At 39.3% G+C, this 23,080-nt stretch overlaps 1 protein-coding gene across 11 annotated transcripts; it reads left to right on the forward strand.

Annotated features, from left to right (window-relative positions):
* Positions 1-94: 94 nt before the first annotated feature.
* Positions 95-22,750, forward strand: LOC125764394 (uncharacterized). 11 transcript variants are annotated; one of them, XM_049428577.1, is made up of 12 exons: positions 95-213; positions 1,814-1,949; positions 2,571-2,661; positions 14,851-15,341; positions 16,397-16,846; positions 17,257-17,627; positions 17,709-18,748; positions 18,843-19,138; positions 19,207-20,341; positions 20,487-20,610; positions 20,691-20,842; positions 20,945-22,750. In XM_049428577.1, exons 2-12 carry the CDS (start codon positions 1,930-1,932, stop codon positions 21,167-21,169), a joined length of 4,395 nt encoding a protein of 1,464 aa, XP_049284534.1. In that variant the 5' UTR covers positions 95-213; positions 1,814-1,929; the 3' UTR covers positions 21,170-22,750. The 11 variants fall into 11 exon arrangements, with proteins under 11 accessions (XP_049284534.1, XP_049284531.1, XP_049284525.1 ...); XM_049428574.1 differs by having other exon boundaries at positions 102-228; XM_049428568.1 differs by having other exon boundaries at positions 120-311; positions 1,609-1,949.
* The last annotated feature ends 330 nt before the right edge of the window (positions 22,751-23,080 follow it).

Here is a 23,080-nt window from a genome sequence, read left to right on the forward strand (position 1 = left end):
GCTGAAACTTATCTTTCTACGACGTGTTTCGTGAAACATTGAAAGTGCACAAATCCAACGGCAATCAGCAAGCAATTCTATGATTGTCAAACGTTTTCCAATATGGCTACCATCAACTGCTACCAACCCGGCCTGTCCTTTGCTCATTTTGATTCGAACTTCTTTGGAAGCATAAAAAAACAATACTGTGTGCAGCTGCTGTCCGAGGAAAAAGTGCGTCTAGCAAAAGTAATTTCTCTTGCCATGCAGTTGTTGCAAGTTCGGTACTATCCGTTTGTTTGATCATTAAAAATAACACTCGACCGAAAGCGGTAATGGTAATCGATAAGCTACATCAAGCTCAGGTCGCGGAGTTTTTTCGCGATTGTACAATATAGCCGTCGTATTGGCCTTTGTGTGATTTTGGACCTCTGGAAGAAGGTCGCAGCACTGTTTGTCGCGAGGGTGTGTAGAAAACGGCATTTGAAGCAGTGCACTTTTTACATGGTGGAAAAATAGAGTGGCTTGCGGAACATGTCGTCGCCTTTGGGTTTCTGTGCGGATCTGTGCTGGCCTCTCCCCTTTACTACTTCCGTGGTATGGTGCGAATGGTGAAAAATGTAGTGTCTGTTTACTCTGCAGTCTTCGTCGTGGTCTTCGCTCCCGGTACCACCGTCCCCTAGGCCTTATCGCTTTTTTTTAAAGGTCCGGTTGGTGTCGGGACGAATCGCAGTGCGGCGATTCTTGTGCTGTCTGCTGCTACTCCCTTTCCGTGTTCTCCTTTCCTTTCGCTACTGCTTGTGCTGTGCGGTGTCGTAGTTCGTCGGCCTCGTTCATACCATTCCATACCGTTGCCACGAGCACGCGCGACAGCAATCTTCTAGGCGACAGTGTGTGTGAGCGAGAAAGCGCTGCGATGTGAGCAGCGCACTAGCAATAATACTAAAAACAGCAGCAACAGCAGTGCGATAGTGCCAGCGACTTCGAACCGAAAAGGGTGCGAAGTGCGACAAAACGCTAGCGCAGGGGCCTTTTCCGTTGACCGGAGCAAGCGAGAGACGTAGAGAAAAAGTGTGTGTGTGTTGCCGGGATGAGTTTGTACGTGTGCTTGGTTCGTGTGTTCAATGGAAATTGACAATTTGTGGGAAGGCAGCAAATGTGAAAAGAAAATCTATGGTCTGCACCAGTGAGGTGCAATTTCCTTCGCCGACAGTTCATCTCTGCGCAAAATGAATGCGGATTCCAATTTTCACGGAAAGCTGCTTGCTGTCACATGCTAAACGCCCTGGCTGGTGAATCTTTTGTAAAAAAAAGCGTTTGCCTTATTTGGGGTCTGCTTTGCTCTGTTTGGTGTCGGAGTGTTTGTGTGTGTGTGTTTGTATGTGTAACCAAAAAAACGAAGGTGCGATAGTGCACACTGTCGTTGGTGTTGGCTATTTTCGGCCATTCTAGTTTGATGCGCGTGCAAGTATTTGTGCAGTGTGTCTGATGTAAGTGCGAGCGTGCGTGCGTGCGTCTTCCGTGCTTTGCGTGTTTTCACGCCCTTCTAGAATACGCCGGTATGTTGTTTCGGGCCATTCGTCATCATCATCAAAGCAATCTTGTTTTCTTCGCAATGTGCGTTTGTAGTGCGATAATGTGATCAGTGTTGTTTGATAACGATCAATTTTCCGTGTTTCCACGAAAAATTCCAATCTGTATCTGTAGTGCTGTTACAAAAAGGCAAATCGAAATCAAAATACGGCGAATTTATAGGTGTTGCTGAATTCATATTGCTGCAAGTTACAGTTAGTAGGCGTAATCGTGCATTAATTAGATTCTTCCATTGTGCCAGCTGATACGTGTTAACTCAATGTGCAAAAACATACAAGCAAAGGCCTGAAGCGTGTAGAAACGGGCCTACGAGTTACAATTGGTTTACAGACTGGGTAAAACATTCGGCAGCACAAAATGTCAACATCGTCAGAAAGGTGCGTATAAATCGTCCCCATCGGCAAATATAGAGATTTCACACAATCGCATATTTTCCGGCTCATCGTTCACACCAATACCAAACCCCGTTACCGACATGCGTTCTGCGTGCGCCGATCCATAGTTGTATGTGACGGCTGTTATGCTCACGAGCGGTTTCTGAGTTGTTGATAATTTTCGTTCGTCACTTTTGCTTAAAGGGAACGCAAACGCAAGGGAGCGCAAGAACCACAGCTGCTGCAGTGCGTGGTAATGTATACCGTTCTAGGTTTAGTTTGTCTTCTGAATGCTACTGTCGAAATCAATACACAACACTGTGTGTTTACGTTAAAGCGTCCAAAATCTTGTCAGATTGTTCCTATCATTTTTTTATCACGATCAGTTTGCATGAAGTGTCATTCATCGACCAAATCGATCAGAAGGTTATACGAACGAGAACAAAGTAGCCCACGATGTTGATGTGTGTAGAGTGTTGTCCTTTTCTTTTGCATATCTTTGTGGTTTCAATAGCTATCTGGTATCATATGTTGTGCATTTTTCTTTCATTTCATGTATCAATTTAATCAATTATATCATTCATTAATTGACAATTTCTTTTGTCTGATTAATCCTTTCAACAGAGTGGAGTGGGTGGAAATCATCGAGCCCCGAACAAAGGAACATATGTATGCGAATTTGACCACAGGCGAATGTGTATGGGATCCTCCCGAGGTAAGTGATGCAGCAAATACGTTCTTTGGTACGAAAACAATTACTGGTATTCCCCGATATACGCCATACTCGATATACGCGATTTCGTTATACGCGATTTTTTCGAAACTGACATTTAACTTCGTTAACAAAGAAGCAAAATTAAAAAAAAATTCCTCAAAGCCTGGCGTAACGATTTTCTATCTAGCAGTAACAACTACTTAACAGTTATATGGAAAGAACATTATCGGAAATAGAACCAATGGACGAAGATGAAAAAATGTTCAGTAATGTAAGTCAGAATATCCGCAAAGAGATGGGGATATACAAAGAAATCTATCATCAAACCAAGAATTCGATATACGCTAATATTCGAGATACGCGATTGCCTCCGGTCCGCACTAATAGCGTATATCGGGGAATACCTGTATGTGAAATTCCATTTGGCTTGAGTTGGTAAATGACAGCCATTTAACTTCGCGATACAACTGTGTTTTCTTTCCCTTTCTTTTTAAATATTTTGTAATGTAATTTCTTCGAGACCTGTGAACTTCTGATCTTCTGAAAATCTTCTAAATTATCTGATGAGAATGATGTAATATCGTCATTCGATATGGAATGAAAGAGCAACATAAATTATTTACATGCTTCACTTCTTTTACAACATTAGTTAGCGCTTGTTTTGCCTGTTAGCGCTTGGTAGTGGTAGAGATGGTAGCGGCGTCGGTTTAACACGACAGGACTGGTACCAAATCCCATCCGCATCGCATTCCGACAGGACAGTATATCCTTAAACATGCAAATAAACTTAAGTAAAGCTACTACTGGAACTTCAAAAAACCTTTTCCGGTTCGTAATGCCACAAGAAAAGAAGTATGTATACTGAAACAGTACAATTGGTTCAAAGTTACAACTGATAAATATGTTCCGCTTTCAACGTGTTTTTCAACGTCTGATCGTAAATATTAAAAAAAAACTAGGGCTTTTTTAAAAGCAGTCTGGAAGCTTAGAGGCAGCGAAATAGGAACAATCACTACGATAAAGAATGATTACTTTAGTACAAAAATAAGCGTGAATCAACCACTATACAAGTAAACCGGCACAAGCGAAACAAATTGCATTGCTTCTGGTGAACTGGTATTTCACTTCAGCACTTCCTTTGCGTAGCAAGAACGAGACTTGATGATGTTGATAAATGATATTTAAGAACAAAAAAAAACACGGAGAATGATTGAAAAGTGAAATGGTCAAAAAGAAACTGTGTCAATATTGTTCGATTTGCCTTATCGTTTAAAACGAAGATGAAGTTTGATCTTGATAAAGTTTGAAAATAAATTACGTTAAAAATAATACAATTCCTGTGTGTTTACGCTCGTGAGTCAAATAAGAATTGTAAATTTGCCAGACGTAAATGAAAGTTTAAAAAAGGGATGCAATCTTTTGTCGAATAATCCCTGTTGTTCTATTCTTTATTATATTGATCTGTATGATGTTTATGATATATGATATATTAGGGAAAATAAAAGGCTTTATAACTAGCCGCTTACTTTAATCAGATAGTTACATTTATGTTCAGATAAGATTCGATCAATACCGTTCGATCATACAAGACCGATCACCGTACGATGTGAAGATATGGTAACCAAAAAAGATGGCTTACTTATTTTTTCAAGAACTTTTTTGTTGTTGCTGAAATTAATATTGAATGAACTGAAAAATTAAAGACAAAAAAACATAACAAGAATGTGATCCATAGAGAGAAAATAGTGCTGGAATGTTGTTTTTCTTTCTGCAATCATTTTGCCAGTGGCCATTATTTAGTTTCGTGCTGTTATTTTTTTACTTATAAATAATGTATTTATTATGTTGAAAATGTGAAATGAATATATCATATTTACTAATTCGAATTGAACATATATTTTGACAAAAACCCATAATAATTAAAGAAGTGAAAATTTACTTTTAGTCGATCATTTTTTATTGTAAAACGAATTGTTCAGCATCGATGTTGGTTTAATACAAAGTTTCACCATAAATCTTCAACTGTTGTAGTGTTTTTTTTTCAAGCTTCCAATCACAAACATGTTTAGGGTATGTTCAAGTGAGGAAAGTGTAGTGAGAGTGCAGTACATAGTGCAATGGAGCGTCATTATAACGTTTCACTTTTGTTGTTAATGTCTGGTTTTTTTCTTTTATTGTTATCCATGCTTTTTGTTATGCTGGCGTTACAAACACGGATCTCTTGAAATGATCTCTAAAGAAGCACAGAGTTTAGAAACGATCATGTTTCACATTTCCTTTGAGGTTCTTTTGGAGCAACGTTTCACTTGCATGTATTGAGTATAGTAACAAGGGTTTAAACCCTTTTAATGTGCACTGTATTATGGTAATGAGTGAAAATTCATATTTGTTACATGGATTTGAACTATTAACGTAAAACAATTGCGTACTTCAAATATAACCTCAACCTCCATGTTTTGTTCAGACAATAGTTTGGAAAAAAAGTATTTGACTTGATCGTTTGTTAATTACATTTTAAGGTACATGTAATGCAATTTTGGGGGAGGTTGATCCAAATTTTATAAGAATTTTTATGCTACCAATACCAAGCTGTACCGTTCTTTATGAATAAAACAAGAAAAGTACATTTTATATTAAAGAGAAACTTTTAATATTAAATTTACCTAAATTTTGTAAAATCAAAAAATGATCGTCATCTTGCCATGACATCATACCATTATAAAAAAGTGTATTTTTAAAAATTGAAATATTTTTATGTTTTTCTCAACCAACGGAACCAACCACGATGGAAGCGAACAACCGTGACGAATTGTGAGTAATCCCGTTTCGAATGTTTTCCGTGGAGATTTTTTTTCTATTGCAAACGGAAAACAGCGCCAGTTAAATTGAAAGGGTTCCCGACAACAACCTTGGGTGGTGTTTGTTTACCTTCGTCTCGTACGCGAATTGCTTGCTGTAGGTTTGCAGAATATTTGTTATTTCTTGGTCATCGTCTTGTCTGGTCAGTTTAGTCTGCGGTCAAGCGTTGCGGGGTAAGGAAAATTGTTGTTTTGTCGTAAGAAACAATGGTTTTGTTTGTCGACCGCAGTTTAGTCTGGCGTCGGTAAAGCATACGCACTATTTGTACAATTTCCCCGGTGGTCTGCTAAAGTTTAAACGATTGTGCAATTTGCGGACGTACATAATTTCTTTGCATTTTGAATAGTACTTTATTTAATGTATGTAAAGTACTTACACTGAAAAAACTACTTATTTTACTTGATGACAATTGGAGCTTTTGAAAAATAAAATCATAAAACACTTCGCAACATTTGATTCGAACACTTTGCAGAATGGTATGTTTTAGCATAGTCCGTAACACATTCAAAACTAGGAACTAATCAACACGATATGAAGAATTGCGAAGCTGAACAGGAAATAGCTTATTAAATGGTTTAAAAGGCTGAAACCAACCAAAACGTTGTTCTAAAGCTGGTTGGACTGTTTGAAGCATATGAATTTAATACATTTATGTTGAACCTGATGAGATGACATCATGTGTCAACATTTATACGACCGTTTGACCAATCCTTTATCTGTATGTTATGCTTATTTTGATTACTAACATTATGAAATTAAATGGCAAATTTATCACTTTCAGTAATGAGCTCCTGACTATTTAATCACTTAATTATTATTGATCATGTTCACTAGTATGAATTAAAAAAAACGGCATACAAATATTAAATATTAAATATCAATATTAAAAAGAACTTGTTTTTTTTTATTTACATAAAAATCACTCCGTTCGCGTTGCCCAATACCATTACCCATGTGTTACGTGTCCAATACCTTCCACAGTCTTATACAGAACATTCCTATTACTTAATGCAAATTTTTCCTTAAGTATCTGAACAATATTGCCCAGCCAGTTATCAAACATCTGTTCCCTAATGAAGTTGTATTGCTGGCTCATTCGCGCTGGCCCGATTGGATGAATCGTATCGATTGGATACTCTCGATACTCTCGATAAGATTTGGTGCATCTTCAGAAAATTGGATGGAAAATTGTACGAATCAATAGAGAGGTGCTTCATTCGCTGTGGCGATAATCGTTTTTTCCCTACTCATTTTCTCGGTCAACAATCAACAACCAACCACTTCTCCATTAGCTGAGGCTGTCTGTGCACCAGCAATGATCAATCCACATTGCTTTTTTTCCAGATGTTTATGTAAACATTCAGCAAAAATAAACCACACTATGGTGCGAGAGAGCGCTTTCGCCAGTGTGCGCCATTTGACGTGATGGCGTTGCAACGGAAGATGTTCGGTGTGTGGACCGTTCCACCGTCCGCAAGGAGAAGAAATGTATGTGCATTCTTTCTTTTTTTGCTACATGCTTGATGAAAGGAGTTACCAAAAACAAAAACGGAACAAGCGGCACTAGCAGTTGGTTGCAAAATTTCACTGATAAAAAAAAAACTTCGGGCCATGTGCGCATCACCGTTTGACCGACCTGCCATTATGACTCGGCTGGCTTCCTTTCCGTCCGATTTCAATTCCCGTTGGAAGCAGGCAAACGAAACCAAAGCCATAATTGAATGTTGTTATTAGAGAAGCTTGTAATTGTGCTTGCAACTCATACGCGAAATTGTTTTGACCTCAAATTCTGTTTAAGAAAAATGCTCTCGATCCCAAGGTGTTGGGTGAAAATTGTGGCATCATCAAACGATAAGATTATACAGTGTAGCACATATTTTTATTATTTATAGCGTTGACATAGTTATGGTTACTCCCATAATACACAGTCTCTGGATTACTGATTAACAAAAAATCCCTTTTGAATTAAAATCTTTGGACTCTGGGAATTTATACGCAGGTAATTTTTGAACAACCCGCAGAAGCACAATTCACCAAAAAGGACAACCAACTAAATATTTAATAAAATGAACAACGATCTGTGCGCGATTCCTATTGGTGTTAAATGAAAGATGAAAATTAAGAAGAAAAGCTTATATTTCAACTTGAAAATGGAGTTTTACTTACGTTTCCTGGCTTGTGCTGTAGAACATTGTTAATTGTATTATATTTTCTTTTTTTGTTTTTGCTTGGTTAGAACTGCCAGGCCGTACTACAGGGTATACCGCAATTTTTTGATACCTTCCCATATATTTTTGAATTCGTCCCACAATTTTTAAACGGCTTCCCAATTATTTCTAATTTCTTCCTAAAAAATCTCAGCGTGGAGTGTTTCTGAGCAGCAATATAAATATTAGATTAAAAGAACACAAATTATCATACATAAATATACACATATTTGTAAGTATTGTTTGAATTGTGCAAGAAAACGGTAGTAAAAATGCAGACTCATCCGATGATCTTGAAGTTTATTCGTAATGCAATGGTTTTTTATGCGTTTTTTACATTAATTAATTGAAAGCTGAAAATTCTAAAATTGTAACTTAAATGCTGTAAACTACAGAAGTTTTAACAATTTTATTTTTTTACTAGCTTCCATTCTATTCCATTGAATTATACCCTGCAATGGGCTGCCTTCATATGCTCTTCTAGCTTGTTGCATTTAAATACGGTCTGTCGATTGTTTTGCTTTGGCCAGTTCCCTTAACCATGTGCATGCAAATACCATTGCCATTGCGCTACAAAAAGGAAAGTGTCTTCCATTAGTCCCATTACATATAGTGAGTTTCGCAACCATAGTTGATGCAAATGGTAATGCTTTACCCGAACGAATGAACCATAGAATGATTGCTCTATCATTGCCACTTATAATTGAAGCATATTCATCGCCTACAACAGTCACTTTTTTCGAGCATAAACTACTTCGTTTCACAGTTTTGTGGCGTCCAGCTTACGCGGAGTCATAATGAATTAAGTTGCATTTATTCAAACGACCATTGCCACTTTGCTCTAACAGCAGGTTTCTACTTTAATGTTGCAATGTTCAGATAAGTTTTATGTGTTCCTATCGCTTTCATTTACAATACTTCTCATCCATCTTTGTTATGTACTTCGATCAACGAAGATCAACAAAATGCAGCAATAGTTTCTAATCTGCCGTCGTAGGATTTTACTCACAAGGACACAGAAATGGAAGAGCTTGCTTGACGCTTATTGGTACAATAACTTACAGGCGTCCCATTATAAGTTTCCTTAGTCTAATCATCACGCTAAAGAAATCGTTGCGGCTCTATGTGTCTAGAGTTTACGGGTAAGGGCGAGCTGTCAGGCATTTAGTGTAACGAACGGAAGGTACAGTTCCGGTAAGGCCGGATATTAATACAGCAACTCTTGGTCTCTTGAGTCAAAGAAAAGAGAAGAGAGAGAGAGAGAAAGAGAGAGAGAGAGAGAGAGAAGGAGAGTGAAAGGAGCAGTGTTCATCACAACGCAGCTGATGCAATGATTTCACTAAGACCTATACGGTTCAGATCAACTTTGTGCGGATACTTAAAACGAAATATTGCAAAACGTATGACCGGTTTTTTTTATGACAGCAGCAGGTCAACATAAGAAATGATAAGAAAGTGAAAGTAAATTAGTAAAAGGGTTTATCTCGGCTACAATATCTCCGATACGCAAAACACGGTTGATAGTTAGATGTTGCGATTTACTTATTTCCGCCTGTTAGTATGGAATAACATGTTTAGAAGTAAAAAAAATATCATATTTGTTTGTTTAACTTTTGTTCTACTGTTTACCGTGGTGGTTTTAAAAGAAAAGGCTTTCATTTATTTATTTATTTATTTTATATTAAATTTTATTTATTTGAATGAAGTTTTAATAAGTAAAAGACATTTTATTTTTTACTTTAAAAAAGTTATTAACTTAAGAAAATATTACGTTAAATATTTTGCTCTTGGCTATCGATTCATATTAAGTATTGATCGCTTGGCACTTGTTTATGTTCTGTGCCATGTTTTCGATTGTTCATGTTTTACCATATTTGCCATTTTATTTCCCCTTTCTATTCCGAAATAATTTAGACGTTCGTGTGTATATGTGTCGAATGAAGACGAACCAAGTGGTCCAACCGATACGAACTTGTACGAACGATCAATTGAGTTCTGTTGCGTTCGACATTAACTTTATTGGCACGCTGTGCAAAGCTAGCGGTTTAATGGGCAGCAGCGTTCAGTGTATGGTTGTGACCGCTAAAAGAAAAGAAGAGCAACCCGTTAGTGACCAGCCAACCGACCAACTCGGAAGGTTGTCCTCCGCAGGGCCAAGTCGTTCGTTGTTACGGTCCTCAAGTGTTGCTATGGTTGGATGATTTGTTTTTTCTTATACTCATTTCGAGCTCTTTGTTTTACTTCGTATCGGGAAAAGTTGGTCAGCTAGTCATGATCTCCATACTTATGAACCTTTGAAAGGCCCTTGCAATCGTGGAAACTAGTATTTCGTTCGCTCTATGAACGGTAACACCTTCAGGCGCGTACCCTTTCAGGCGTATGCTCTAGTTGCTGCGAGTATCTAATAAATAATGACAGTTATTTTTATTGCATACTATTTGTACAATAAGCCTTTGCTGCGCCATATTGTTTTGAATAATATAATGTGCTCTAATCGCAAACTGAAATTTACTTATTTAGTTCAATTTTCATTTGATTGCACTAGAATGCTACTGATAAGAACAAATCATTATTTTTTTTCGTGCGATTATTGCAATGACAGTGAACAAACAGTGCGGCTGCAAATAGTAGAAGATGAGAACTGTTTGATTGGCAATGCAATTCGGTATTGGTAGAGTATACATAATTTTAAAAAATAAAAGGAAAAAATGTTAAAGTTAAAAAACGCTCGATTTCAACAAGACGTTCGGCATTATTATCAACTGTTAGTTTTCGAATAATAGGCTGCAATATAGCTTGTTTATTGTCTATTTAAGGTGATTCAACGTCTTTTTTACTCTAACCATATAAAAATGCTATTAAGATAATGTTTCACATTTAAGTTAAATTTATCACTTCAACCATTCAAAAAATTCATTTAGTTAATATTACATGTTTTAGTAGTTGTATCGAGGGCAATAATTACAATTAATGTGCTTGTTGAAAGTTTTCCACAAGTTGATGATTAGTTGTGAACATTTTAATAATTTGCAATTTTGTTTGTTAGTCAAATATTATAATCATAAACCGCTCACACACACGAAAAGGAATCTATGCATTTTTAAATTATTTGACGAGCTTCTTCTATTGGTATTCGGTGCACCGACAACAACAAGCATCAACCGAACGGCGGAAGTAATGAATTATTTTCCGTTGCCGCCGCTGGGTACAGTTTAAGAAGGCTACTCCATGGACTCTCAACCGTGTCCATACGAATTGGACTTGGCACTAGGCATTTCGCTGCAATCGTCCTTTATAAATATTAATGTGGCGGAGCGCAGGGCATTGACAACCTCAGAGGCGGGATGTCGGTTACGCATGGCTTAATGTCGGCGAGATAATGCCGTGTTTGCTTCCTTGCACGAGTCATAGCGCCCCCTTGTCGGTGCACGTTATAGAAGATGCGCATTAGTTGAGTTTTCAAACAGTTTTCACTACCGATTTCTGTGCTGTTTGTGGTTGTCTGAAGTTGTCTGTAGTGTACAGCTTCACGGTAGTTAACATAAATCAAATTGGTTGTTTAGTGAAATTAATTTTGCCTAATAAAGAACCTGCTACGTATCCAAATAAGTAAATAAACAAATGCTAGCAATCGTACGGTAATGAATGGTTCCATAAATAAATAGATTTAAACATAAGCTTTAGTAATGCGATTTTGTTTCGCGTGTGATGCGTTCTTAACCTTTTGGGTTTTTTTTTTTTGGGTTTGTAAAACGTGCAAACTGAACATTCGACGGTATTAGTCATCCAAACTGCGGCTCTTGATCACACACATGTGCAACCTATGCTGTGATGACACCATTAGGATAGCCCCCGGTACGGTAATGTGGAACAAACAGGGCCAAACTCAAATGAGACAAACCCTCGAGGGAGCATAAATAACCCACCGTATGGAAAAGAGATGACACAAGAATCGTTTGCGGACTAGAGGGCCCGAAAAAATATAAAAGGAAATAAAAAATATTAAAACATGTGCGCCAACCAACGTGCGGGCACATAACTACCAATACAAACATATGTGCCCGTCTTCTGTGCGGTTCACCGTGATTCTCGGCATGCGAGACATGAAGAAGACACGCGTACGCGTATGGTTTGGTGTTAACCACACACTTTCTGCTGAGCGGGCCGCATACACCGACTGCACTACCCGGCATTGACTATTTTTTGGTACGCTTTATTTATTGTGGTCGTAGTTCGTTCGTTCGGAGACCTTAAGATTACTGTGCAGCCACAAAGGGCACGGGGCTTATCCCGGTTGCATCCGTTTGTATGCGCTTTTGTGGACATGGTGGTAAGGTTGGTAGCATAGGAAAAGGCAGCTGTTTGTTACACTTCCGGTGGTTGGATGACGGGGTTTGATGTGATGAGTACGAACACACCAACAGCGCCATTGCTGACATCGAGTGGTGCAATATTGTGTTGGTGCTGCAACTTGTACGCTTTCTCCGTTTGCTTGGCATATGTGCGGGCAGTTTCAGGAATATGTACGATCGGATGTTCATAGTATATGAGATATAAAATAGCAAAGATTTTTTCCCCACTTTTCTTGTGCGCCACTCCCCGGAGGAATAATGCTCGATGATTTCCTGGAAATTCGAGTACGTTTCAGAATTCCTCGAATGGAACACTTTTTACATGCGTTCATTTTGGAATCACTTGTAACGTAATGAAATTTGTCCATATGATTCAACATTTTTTTATCCTGACAATATATGATATTTCCACTAAAGACTCTCAAGTATCAGTTGTCGTTTATGGTCTAGTGGCCGGATACAATGCATTTTATAATTTTTAACAGTTACACAAATTTTTCCTTCTATTTTATATATTTTATAGCTATCTAGATTTTTTATATCTTTTCCTTTTAAGTAATATCGTGATGTGATCCGTGACAGTTTTGGAAGTGAGGAAATAAAAGTGCTCGTTTTTCTTATTCGCTTTCTACGAAATACACCGTGCCTAAGATGTGATATATTGTGAAATAGATAAAACTTATGTTGGTTTCAGAGTCTGTTACAAAGGTGGATGTAATTGTCTTTTTTTTTCATTGCTTCATTCCAATGCCGTAATTTCATCAATGGTTTTTCGGTAACAATTGCTGCTCTATATATGCCGCCCATTTGATCGCAACTATTATTGCAGCGTGGAAATTACATTACCTAAGTGACCATGATAGACGGATGATCAAATTCGTACCACGCATGACTTGCAAGTCCAATTTTCTTCTGTAAGGTGGGAATAAATTGTTTCAATTAATATCAAATTGTGGTACCACGGTTGGAGCGATTATTTTTATGCATAAGAGCAAAAGATTATTACACATAAGAGAAGGCTCGGAACCTGCCAAAAATTAGCTTTCCTTTACTAATTTTTACTTAAGGCACTATGCAAAAACGATGTCGACTAAATACGGAAAATAGTACTTTTGTCCGCTGTTTTGAAAAAGTAAAAAAAAATCTACGATGTAGAAAATGTAAAAAATCAATATTTTAGTGGTTTTTATAGGTTGTCTTTCATTGCTCATCTCGTCTTGTCACCTTTTTTCCATACTAGACACTATTGAGGTGTAATACGGAGTGGAATCGTGGATCCACTCCGAATCCGCGTATGAAAAATTTATGCTGACTCCGACTAAAAATCAAAAATGTCTCCGAGTTCGATAGCGTTTGAATGGGTCCGATCGAGTCCGGATGAGTCCGGATGGAGCCAGATGGGTCGGATCGAGTCCGATCTGTTCGAGTCTACTTCGGACCAGATTCAACAGCAGTCGATCCATAGTACGCTCACTTCTGCCAGAGTCATTCCGATTCCAGTTGACAGCGGAGTCGGACCGATACGACTCCAGCAAAATTTATAATTTATCCATCAGTACTAGACACTACTATAAGATCCTATCTGATAACTGCGTTCACTTTTGTGTCTTTTAAATCTGATATGCAATTGTATTATCTATTTTCTACCTAATTTTTCTAACACGTTGATAAATGGACCAGCAAGTACATATATTGATGCTAACACCTCTACTACGAGAATATTATGAATATAATAAACATAATTTGTTTGAGATCCTTTTTTATTCATTTTCCTTAGAAGAGGTATAAAAATTCGTTCAAGAGCATGAAAGTATATTTAAATTTGCCCAACATCAAGTCAAGCCCAAAATCATTTATCCCGGTTTTCACTTAATAGATAGGGTAATTAAATAATTTTTGGTAGCGATTGCGTTAAAAAAATGATGTATAAAAATTTATCAAAAAACAAGGAACATGTTTTATTTTAGCTTCTTTGCATATCAACATGTCATTTCAAGTTGCATTACATATTTCGTTGTCATACAATTCTCGCTGTATAAAAAAACAAAGAAAAAATAGTGGAGTCCTATTGATACATTATTATGTTACATGGAAACGCAAATGATAGGCTGCGGTGAACTCACTTTGCCGAATCGCGCAAACGAATATGAATTATTCGGCAGTTTATATCGTTACGTTAACATCGTTACGTTAACAGTTAACATCCAATACGTTGACGATTCGACAAAAATAGATATAGAATCGCTTGCAATTGATATGGAATGTCAGAGAGAAGCTATAGTTTCTGTTTTGTATAATGTTTGTTTAAAATTTCGTAAAAAAAATTATATCTCAACTCTTCCACCCTCCCACATGTAAACAGCACGCCCATTTGATGTTCCATATCAATTGCACTCGATTCTATATCAATTTTCTCCGATTCCTGTATTATCCTATTTGAAAGCTCGATAATATATTCAAATGACAAAATATTTTAATAATTATATAAACACTTTTATAAGTAGAAGCTCTTTTTGGTATATCCTTAAATATGTTTAAAATGTTATATAAACACTTTTACAAGTAGAATCTCTTTGTTTTATGTAAAATTTTTAGACAACATGAGATAACAGACCTCAAAAGGAAGTCATAGACACACAGATGCGTTTAATTTTCGTTCCGGACCTATTCGTTTAATGGCTAATTTAAATGGAAAGAATATATAATTACACTAAACTACATAGATTCGTAAAATTGATGAGTAAAACAACATTTTACATTTTATATTTCAGGGTGTCACCATTAAACGAACAGATGCTTCTCAATGGTGGGAGCTGTTCGACACAAACACCTGTCGATTTTACTACTACAATGTTGCCTCACAGAAAACCGTATGGCATCGGCCACAGAACTGTGATATTATTCCTCTGGCCAAGTTGCAAACCCTGAAGCAAAACACCGATCCGACCGATCGGAAAGATGCGACGCTACCGCATCATCACCATCATCACCACCACCATGGTACAGGGAGTGGTGGCAGCACAGGTGGAAGCATTGGTGGTCTCGGTGCACTGGGAGGTGCATCCAAGTTGGGCGGCAGTGGTACGGTAGGAAAATCTTGCGGCCATCGAACGGCAACGGGTGTTACGGATTATCGCGATCGAGACCATCACCATCGTAGCTCCAGCTCTGGTCACCGCCGTGGTGGCGGTGGCGGATTAGATCAACGTAGCAACAGCGAGCTTCTGGCCAGTCCGCAAGGAAGACACAGTCTGCAGCATAGGTAAGTTTCGTCGGCAAAGAGTAATACTGCTTTCTCTGTACCTTGTACCTCTAGAGCACGGTATTGTAATGTGGCAATGAACGATTCGCTCACAGTTCTACTTGCACCTCTGTTGGGGTGTAATCAGTACTACGTAATTTTGGTTCCTCTTTCGTCCTTTTGCTAAATATTGCTAGTTTCTTGTAATTTTCTCCTCATCTGTAATAGCAAATGTTGCCCCCCTATATCGTCTTTGTATTTTGAGACGTGTGTTTGCGCGCAATTTTTTAGGCTTAGGTATCGATTGATTACAATTATACTTTGTTTATTTGTTTGTTTTCTTTTACAATTGCGTTAGTTTTTGCTCTGTTTTGAATTACTTGACCGTTGTTTATGTTCTATTCTGTGTTTTCAAATAGTTATTTCTTTTTTTTCCTCTTTCTTTTTCTCGGATGCTTCCTTTTTGCTTCGTACGCCGAAACCACTTCTCCGTCCACCTTCCTTTTCATGGTTTTTGCTCCTGTCTTCCGGCATGGTGACGAACGGATTTTTTGATCGATTTTCGATTTTGTTTTTTTTTCATATTATTTCACGTACTGTAATGGGGTGATTTTTGTATTGATTTGCGGTACCTTAATCTTATAAATATCCATTTTTTTCCTGGTCATTGGTACGTTTGCTGTGTATTAACTTTCCGTTTCATGTTTGGATTTCTAAATTAATTTGCAATTTGATTCTGACCGATTTATTCGTACCACAAAATAAACCGCGATCTCACTGCTCGATATACCACCGTTTGGCTTCCAAATGCTTTCCACTATACTTACCTTTGTTTGCGTGCGCCCGTTTGTATGTTGTGCAAATCCTTTTTGAATGGCATTTTGGCTTGCTTGCTCTGGCACATATGTTGTTTTTTACCCTGAACGACCTATCCTTGTTGTTGTTACGCAATACTATCACACTGCCATCACCAATATTCCCTCGATAACATTACCGTAAACCAACACACATTTCACAACGGGATGCCATCGCTCCCTTGCTCTGGTTGGTTGGAATCTGTTTGCGGTGATAATCAGATTACCGCCGAAAATCTTAACCTCTCCGTTGGCTGACGGTAACAGCCACGCATCGATTAGTCGACTGGATTCGCACAAATTTTGCAGACACGGGCACCAGTCGAGTGGTGGCGCAGGAACCGGTGGCATCTCCGTACCATCCTCTGGATCGGTTCGTGGAAGTCAGCGCTATCCGGCCAGCTATCAACATGGCCATCTTCATGCGGCGCAGCAACACCATCAGCGTTTCCATCACCATCATCATCCGGACAGCTCACTCAAATCCTCCGAGGGTAGCCTGTCCGGTAGTTACCGACGACTGCACGGTGGTGTTGCAGGCAGCGTTCCTGATGCCGTGAACAGTCTGCTTCGCTACGGCAGCGGTTCCAGTGGTTATGCGACGAATGGCCATAGCAGCGGTGGAGGCAGTGGCACGGGTAGTAGAAAACACAATCCTGACAGTAGTAGCGGGTAAGTGCATGGAACGCGTTGCGATAGATAATTAGTCGGGCGACGGAGGGCGGTGGTGGTGTGCACTGTGAAACGTAGTACTTTTTTTGTGTGCGTGTGTAGTTGTATAATGAAAGTTGCATCCGCTATCATTGTCACCCGTAGCAGTGTGTGTGTAGTGTAGTGTCGTCTGCACGTATTGGCAGCTAACATACTATAAACTAAAAATATGATCCAATTCTAACAGTAAAAAGGGGTCCAAAATTAATTCCACAACATTCATCATCCAGTAATCATCACATAGAAGGAGAGCTAACAGAGGCGGTGGTGATATTTTGTTGTTTGACGATCACATAAATGGCCCGTGCGGCACATCTATACCAAGTGACTAATAGTGATCGCACATGTTTATGCGCTCTTGTCTTTTCTAGTTACCGTATGCTACAGGAAAGTTCCAGTTCACACAACATTCCACACTCGGTGGTAGTCCCTTCGCCTTCCGCATCAACGGCAGCTGTGTCTGCAGTAAGTAGCAGCGAAAAGCTAGCTCTTGGACCATTGCATCACTCATCAGCACTGCCCCCACCTCACCAAATGCTATCGTACTCGATCTCGAATTCATCGGATCTTGCTGCTGCTGGGAGTCTATCGTCACCGTCACACTCGCTGAGCACGCCGCAGTTCAAGAAGAAATTCATCCATGACGGTGGTGTAGGAGGCTCCTCGTCTAAATCGTCCTCGAAGGATGGTAACCTTGTCGGGGGGATGGTATCCAAGCACGAAAGCTTCGATTACGGTGGCAGTAAGTGGTGGTTCCTCTTGGGTTCCGTTCGTTTGTCGCTTTTAATTTTAACCTAATTTAATATGTACAATGTCGTTTCAGATCCTAATGCATCTTCAATCTCACTTACAAGATCTGGAAGTTTTCTGTCCTCTGCAGGAATAACTAGCGGTGTGGGTGGGGCTATTGGTACTCCCCTTTCCTCTCGGCCGTATGGCCCGTCGGGAAGCGGAGGAAGCCATCATTCTTCCAGTGGTTCTCACCGAAAGGGTAGCTTTGATGGAAATGGTGGAAGTGGCAGTGCGGGAGCAGGAGGAGGAGGCACTGGTGGCAATGCTGGTGGTGGTGGAGCCACTGGAGGCGGAGGAGGAAGCGATGATTCGATGCATGAAAAATACTTTAAATCTGTTGAAAATACACCGATTACGCGAAGGCGTCACACAACGTCCTCTAAATCGCCCTTGCAGCAACAAAAGCAATCAAGCGATTCTAGTCCCCAAAGTCCAATTAGTCCACAGCAACAACAGCAGCAGCAACAACAAGGAAAAGTGCAACGGCCGTCAGCTTTGTCGGTGGAGTTATCTTCCGGTAGCAGTTACCAAAACAACGGCAGCAACAAATCTAGTCATAAAAATAGCAATATCAACAGCAGCAACACCACAGGTGATCATCCCAGCGAATTGCTATACAACGTCGATGGTGTGACAGGAAAAGCGGATAAATATCTCGATAAAATGAAGCACGATCGTGCCGGTAAAATATCACCCGGTGCATTGTCAATGGGCGGGAAACAATCTCCTTATCCGCCCAACATTCCAGCATCCTCTTCCTCTAGTCATCCTATGGAGCAAACGAGCGGCGGCAGTACCGCCAAGGGCAGCGGTGGTAAGGATCAGTTTTCATTGAACCTGAATCAATCCAACCTTGACCGACACAATCGAGCGCACGATCAACAACAAACGCTGGAGAAAAAGTCGTCGGGATCAACGCATACCGTTGCCTCGAACAATTCATCTACGCACAATGCGAAGCATGGAAAGAAGGCTAAAAATTACAGCAATCACAATACCGCTGGAGGAACCGGATTCGATTTCGATTACGACAACGGCAATACCTCGCCTCTGTACTGCAACTGGGACAAGGTAAGATGGGTAGAATGTTCGCATTATTTTTCATCACAGTCGTTCAGATTTATGAAAGTAATTAACACTGTTCGACAACTTTTTTTCTTTACAGGAAATGCAGGAACATTTGCTCCCTTTGCAACACTACATTTTAGAACAGGCGAAACTGTCGGGTTCTTATGGATTAGGGGATTTGGACTCTGATTCATTTCACTCCGACAGTCAATCAGAGCATTCTTTCTCGGGGCACGAGCCGGATAATGAAGATTCCGATCATTCTGATGGCCATGGCGACTATTTGGCACATTATCCTTACGAAGAATACGGTGCCCGTCATGCCCAGGATGGTGGCGTGTCATACTACAACTTTGAATTCAATTTTGGCGACCGGGACGAAAAGGAAGACATGTAAGAATAGCAATTGAAATTTTTCTTGAAATAATGATAATGATTAATTTGTTTTTGAAAATTTTCAGATCCGAAGAAGTTACGGCAAAGTTAGAGAGCATGCCTGATCAAATATACAGTCCAGTCAAGAACCATCCTCCATTGCACAAATTCCCGTCACCTGCATTTCAGGGTGGCAGACAGGGACTTGAAATGACTGGCAGCATGCTGCCAGATGCTGTTGATCGTGGTCCACCCACGGTCCCGATGGGCAGTGGAAATGGAACATTTGGGTCTAAAACTTCTTACCTACAGCAGATGGCTGCCGCAGCTGGACAGCATCAACAGCAGCAATTGAGTGGGGGAATGCAACCATCTCAACAACAGCCACAACACAAACTCAATAAAGCCACACTGTTGCAGCGATTCCAGGAAAATCTAACACTAGCTACTTCCGGACCGGGAGCAGGCAGTAATGGGAAGATAGCAGAAATGGCGTTGCTGAAGGAGTGTGATATCGAGAAATTCGCGCAGGATAATCTCAATCTACATTCGAAGGGCATTTTCCGCAAAAAATCCTCTGTAAGAGACATGCTCAGTTGGACATCGAACGCGATAAGCCGTCCGATGCTTTCGCTAGCCAGAGACAAGGCGGGCAAAAAGATGGCCACGGATCTGTTCAAATTGGTGCAGATATACATGGGCGATAGAAAAGCACGCATTGGGATGAGCTTGAATTCGGTAGCAATAGACATCGTAACAATGGCGATGGGTCAGGCACAGTTGCGCGACGAACTGTACATCCAGATGTGTCGCCAAACAACAGAAAATCCGAGTCGTGATTCATTGATCCGAGGATGGGAGCTAATGGCGATTTGCCTGTCGTTTGTACCACCATCCCCTACGTTCCAGCCAGCTTTGCTGGGTTATATCAACCGACACCGGGATCCTTCTTTTGCGACCACTTTCCCAGAGGTTGGCAAATGGCCAATACACGTTCAAATTTCTCACTACGCTACGATAGCGTGTCGTCGGTTGGATCGTATTGGCAGCTCGGGTAGGAAGCAGGCCAAACGGCCATCGGAAGATGAGATCAATCAAGCGCGCGAGCAAATTTTCCGCGATAGCATGTTTGGTAATACGCTTAGTGAGGTAATGGAATTGCAGAAGGAGCGATTCCCAGATCGTCAGCTTCCCTGGATACAGACAACGCTTTCCGAACAAGTAAGTGAATTTTATTGTAATTGTAGGTCGTCTTAGGTTTTTGCTTTCCTTTTTTAAAAAACAATACCTGCATTGAATAAGTATCAGTATTATGCCATAAACATGCGATAAAAACAAATTGATATTGATTTTCTCTTTGGCACAGGTTTTACTATTGAACGGGAAGCAAACCGAAGGCATTTTTCGAGTACCGGCTGATGTTGACGAAGTTAACATATTGAAAAATCTCATCGATCGCTGGGAATTTCCCGAAAATAAGGGAACGATGGGTAAGCAATAATGGGGAAAAAGTTAAAAATGAAACAAAATAGGAAACGGGTTATGTAACGAATTTATTTTCGTGTTTCAGATGCCCATGCTCCTGCCAGCTTGTTGAAGTTGTGGTATCGTGAATTGTACGATCCACTGATTCCAGATGAGCTTTACGATGAATGTGTTCAAACGGAAGATCCTGTTGAAGCGGCCGCTATAGTAGAAAAGTTACCAAAAATCAATAGATTGGTAAGTGTAAGAAATGTCTGACATTGTGTAAGAAATAATTTACCAAAGCTACAAGTAAATTGACAAACCTCATCTGTTTGAACATTTCTCCGTGTCTTTCAGGTTCTCACTTATTTGATCCATTTCTTGCAACAATTTTCCTTACCTGACGTTGTTGCTAACACAAAGATGGATTCATCCAACCTGGCGATGGTATTTGCACCGAATTTGCTACGTTGCCAATCGCAAGATCCGAAAGTAATTCTAGAAAATGCCCGTAAAGAGATGACGTTTATGCGCACTCTGATACAGCATATGGACACATCCAGTGTGACATATTTGGTGTAAAGTGAAAACTAGCACGGGCATGTAATATCATGGAGAAAATAGTTTGTACAATCGAGTTGAAAGTATCCCAAATCAAAATAAATACGAACAGGACAGGCAGGTACCTATTTCATTCGCTGTTGCTATTGCTGGGATTTATAGTAGATTTGCTGGTAGAATAGATTTGCAGACAGGCTATATCACGGGTTCGTAAGCGGCTCTGTCAATGCGCATGGAACAGTTCCACATCGCAACACTGGCAATGTTTTACTAGTAGAAAGTTACGCAAAAGAGAAGATCACTCTTGATAAAACATATTATCAATTTGAGAGTATAAAACCATATTTTGCTGCAACTTTTTTCGGTAGCACACCGCAAAAAAGCGGTGCACACAACTATTTGTGTACTGTTTATGAACCCTACAATGAAAACTACTATTAACACAGATTAGCCAATGATCAACACACGCACTGTTGTGATCGGAGCACGAATGAAAGGAAAGTAAGACACAAAAATTACCATACAACTAAAAACACATGTTTTGCACTGCTGCTATTCTTCGTACAATTAAAAAAGAAGAGTCGATTAAAGTCGCTTTTGGGTATGGCAAATCATTGCATCACTTACAGGATGGCGTTAAATTGTAAAACGAATAAAATAATACAGTTTCACATTAAGTAAGCATCTTAAACATCACAGATAGCACACACATACATTCATATTACAAAGAAACAACTTTAAACATCCATAAGTTTGCAGAAATTATAGCTGATGCATACACGAACTGAACCACTATTCAGAATATACAACTTATGGCAACATGAGCAACTAATAGTAATAGCTTAACAAACAAGCATAATATCGAAGAATACTGTGAAAACTCGTACTTTCATACTAAAAGATACAAATAAAAACTGTTGGACGGAGTTAGCAGTGAGCAGACGTTTACAATATAGCTGGAAGAATAGCTTAGAAGAATAAATTACTTCCAAAAACAAAGCATTGCAGAAAGCACAAATTACAAAACAGATCACAAGAAGAACTGATCAGAAAACAGTACTAAAGTAATGGATTCTGCCAAACAAAATCATTGGCTTAATGAGGATCTCGCATGATTGTAACAATCGAACAAGATACTAGTTTGCGAAACAAAAGAGTATGTCAAGTCCATGCTCTAGAAAAGAGATTTCCAAGTTATAACCTTATCCTTTGCCGAAAATAATATGAAGATTTCAAACGACGTAGCTAGGGTTTCAGCAACAATTTCCATCTTGTCATAGTTGTTAATGTGTTTCATTAGGTTCTAGAATGTCCGCGCGTGTCGGTAATCATGTTTATGTGCATCTTATTTACCGCTAATGTCTGATCGATAGTCGTCCTATTCACTTGATAATCTTAGGAGCTAGCGATTGTTTTATACCAAAATTAATTATACTTCGGAACAGGCAGCTGCTAGTTGTTTACGTTCTCTTGCTCTCTTGTTTGTATTAAAGGAGTTCTGTAGATATATTTTTATACTGTGTTTGTTCGAAACCATCGATTTTTAAGAATGATTTAAGGTATATAATTTAAGCACCATGTCATTGTGTGTATGAGAATGAATCGGTGAAAAAAAAAAGTTTTGTTAACCCATAAGGTCGAGTACAAAAGAGTATATGGTAATGACAACAGACTCTTTGCTCTCATCAGGTGTTATGATGAGTTTTAACATCTCTATGGCCTTTCGTGTAACGTACCGCAGAGTGCAAAACTAATATGATCTTGTTCACCTGCAAAACAGAACAAATTGCATTAGGTCATAGAACAAGAAAACAGTGTACGTCCATGTGGCAACGAGACATGAACGAATCCATAAACTATTTTATGCAACACCATTCAACAAGCAAATTAAAATTAGACAAACAAAACAGCAACCAAGCAAATAAACAAACA

The sequence above is a fragment of the Anopheles funestus genome, chromosome 2RL (assembly GCF_943734845.2).
Source record: "Anopheles funestus chromosome 2RL, idAnoFuneDA-416_04, whole genome shotgun sequence".
Taxonomy (NCBI): domain Eukaryota; kingdom Metazoa; phylum Arthropoda; class Insecta; order Diptera; family Culicidae; genus Anopheles; species Anopheles funestus.

What these genes read in the sequence shown, in the direction of transcription:
- LOC125764394 (XM_049428577.1), top strand. Translation starts at nt 1,930, where the DNA reads ATGTCAACATCGTCAGAAAG. An exon ending in CGGGACGAAAAGGAAGACAT is followed by an intron (nt 19,139 to 19,206) that starts GTAAGAATAGCA and finishes GAAAATTTTCAG; the next exon opens with ATCCGAAGAAGTTACGGCAA. An exon ending in CGAAAATAAGGGAACGATGG is followed by an intron (nt 20,611 to 20,690) that starts GTAAGCAATAAT and finishes TTCGTGTTTCAG; the next exon opens with ATGCCCATGCTCCTGCCAGC.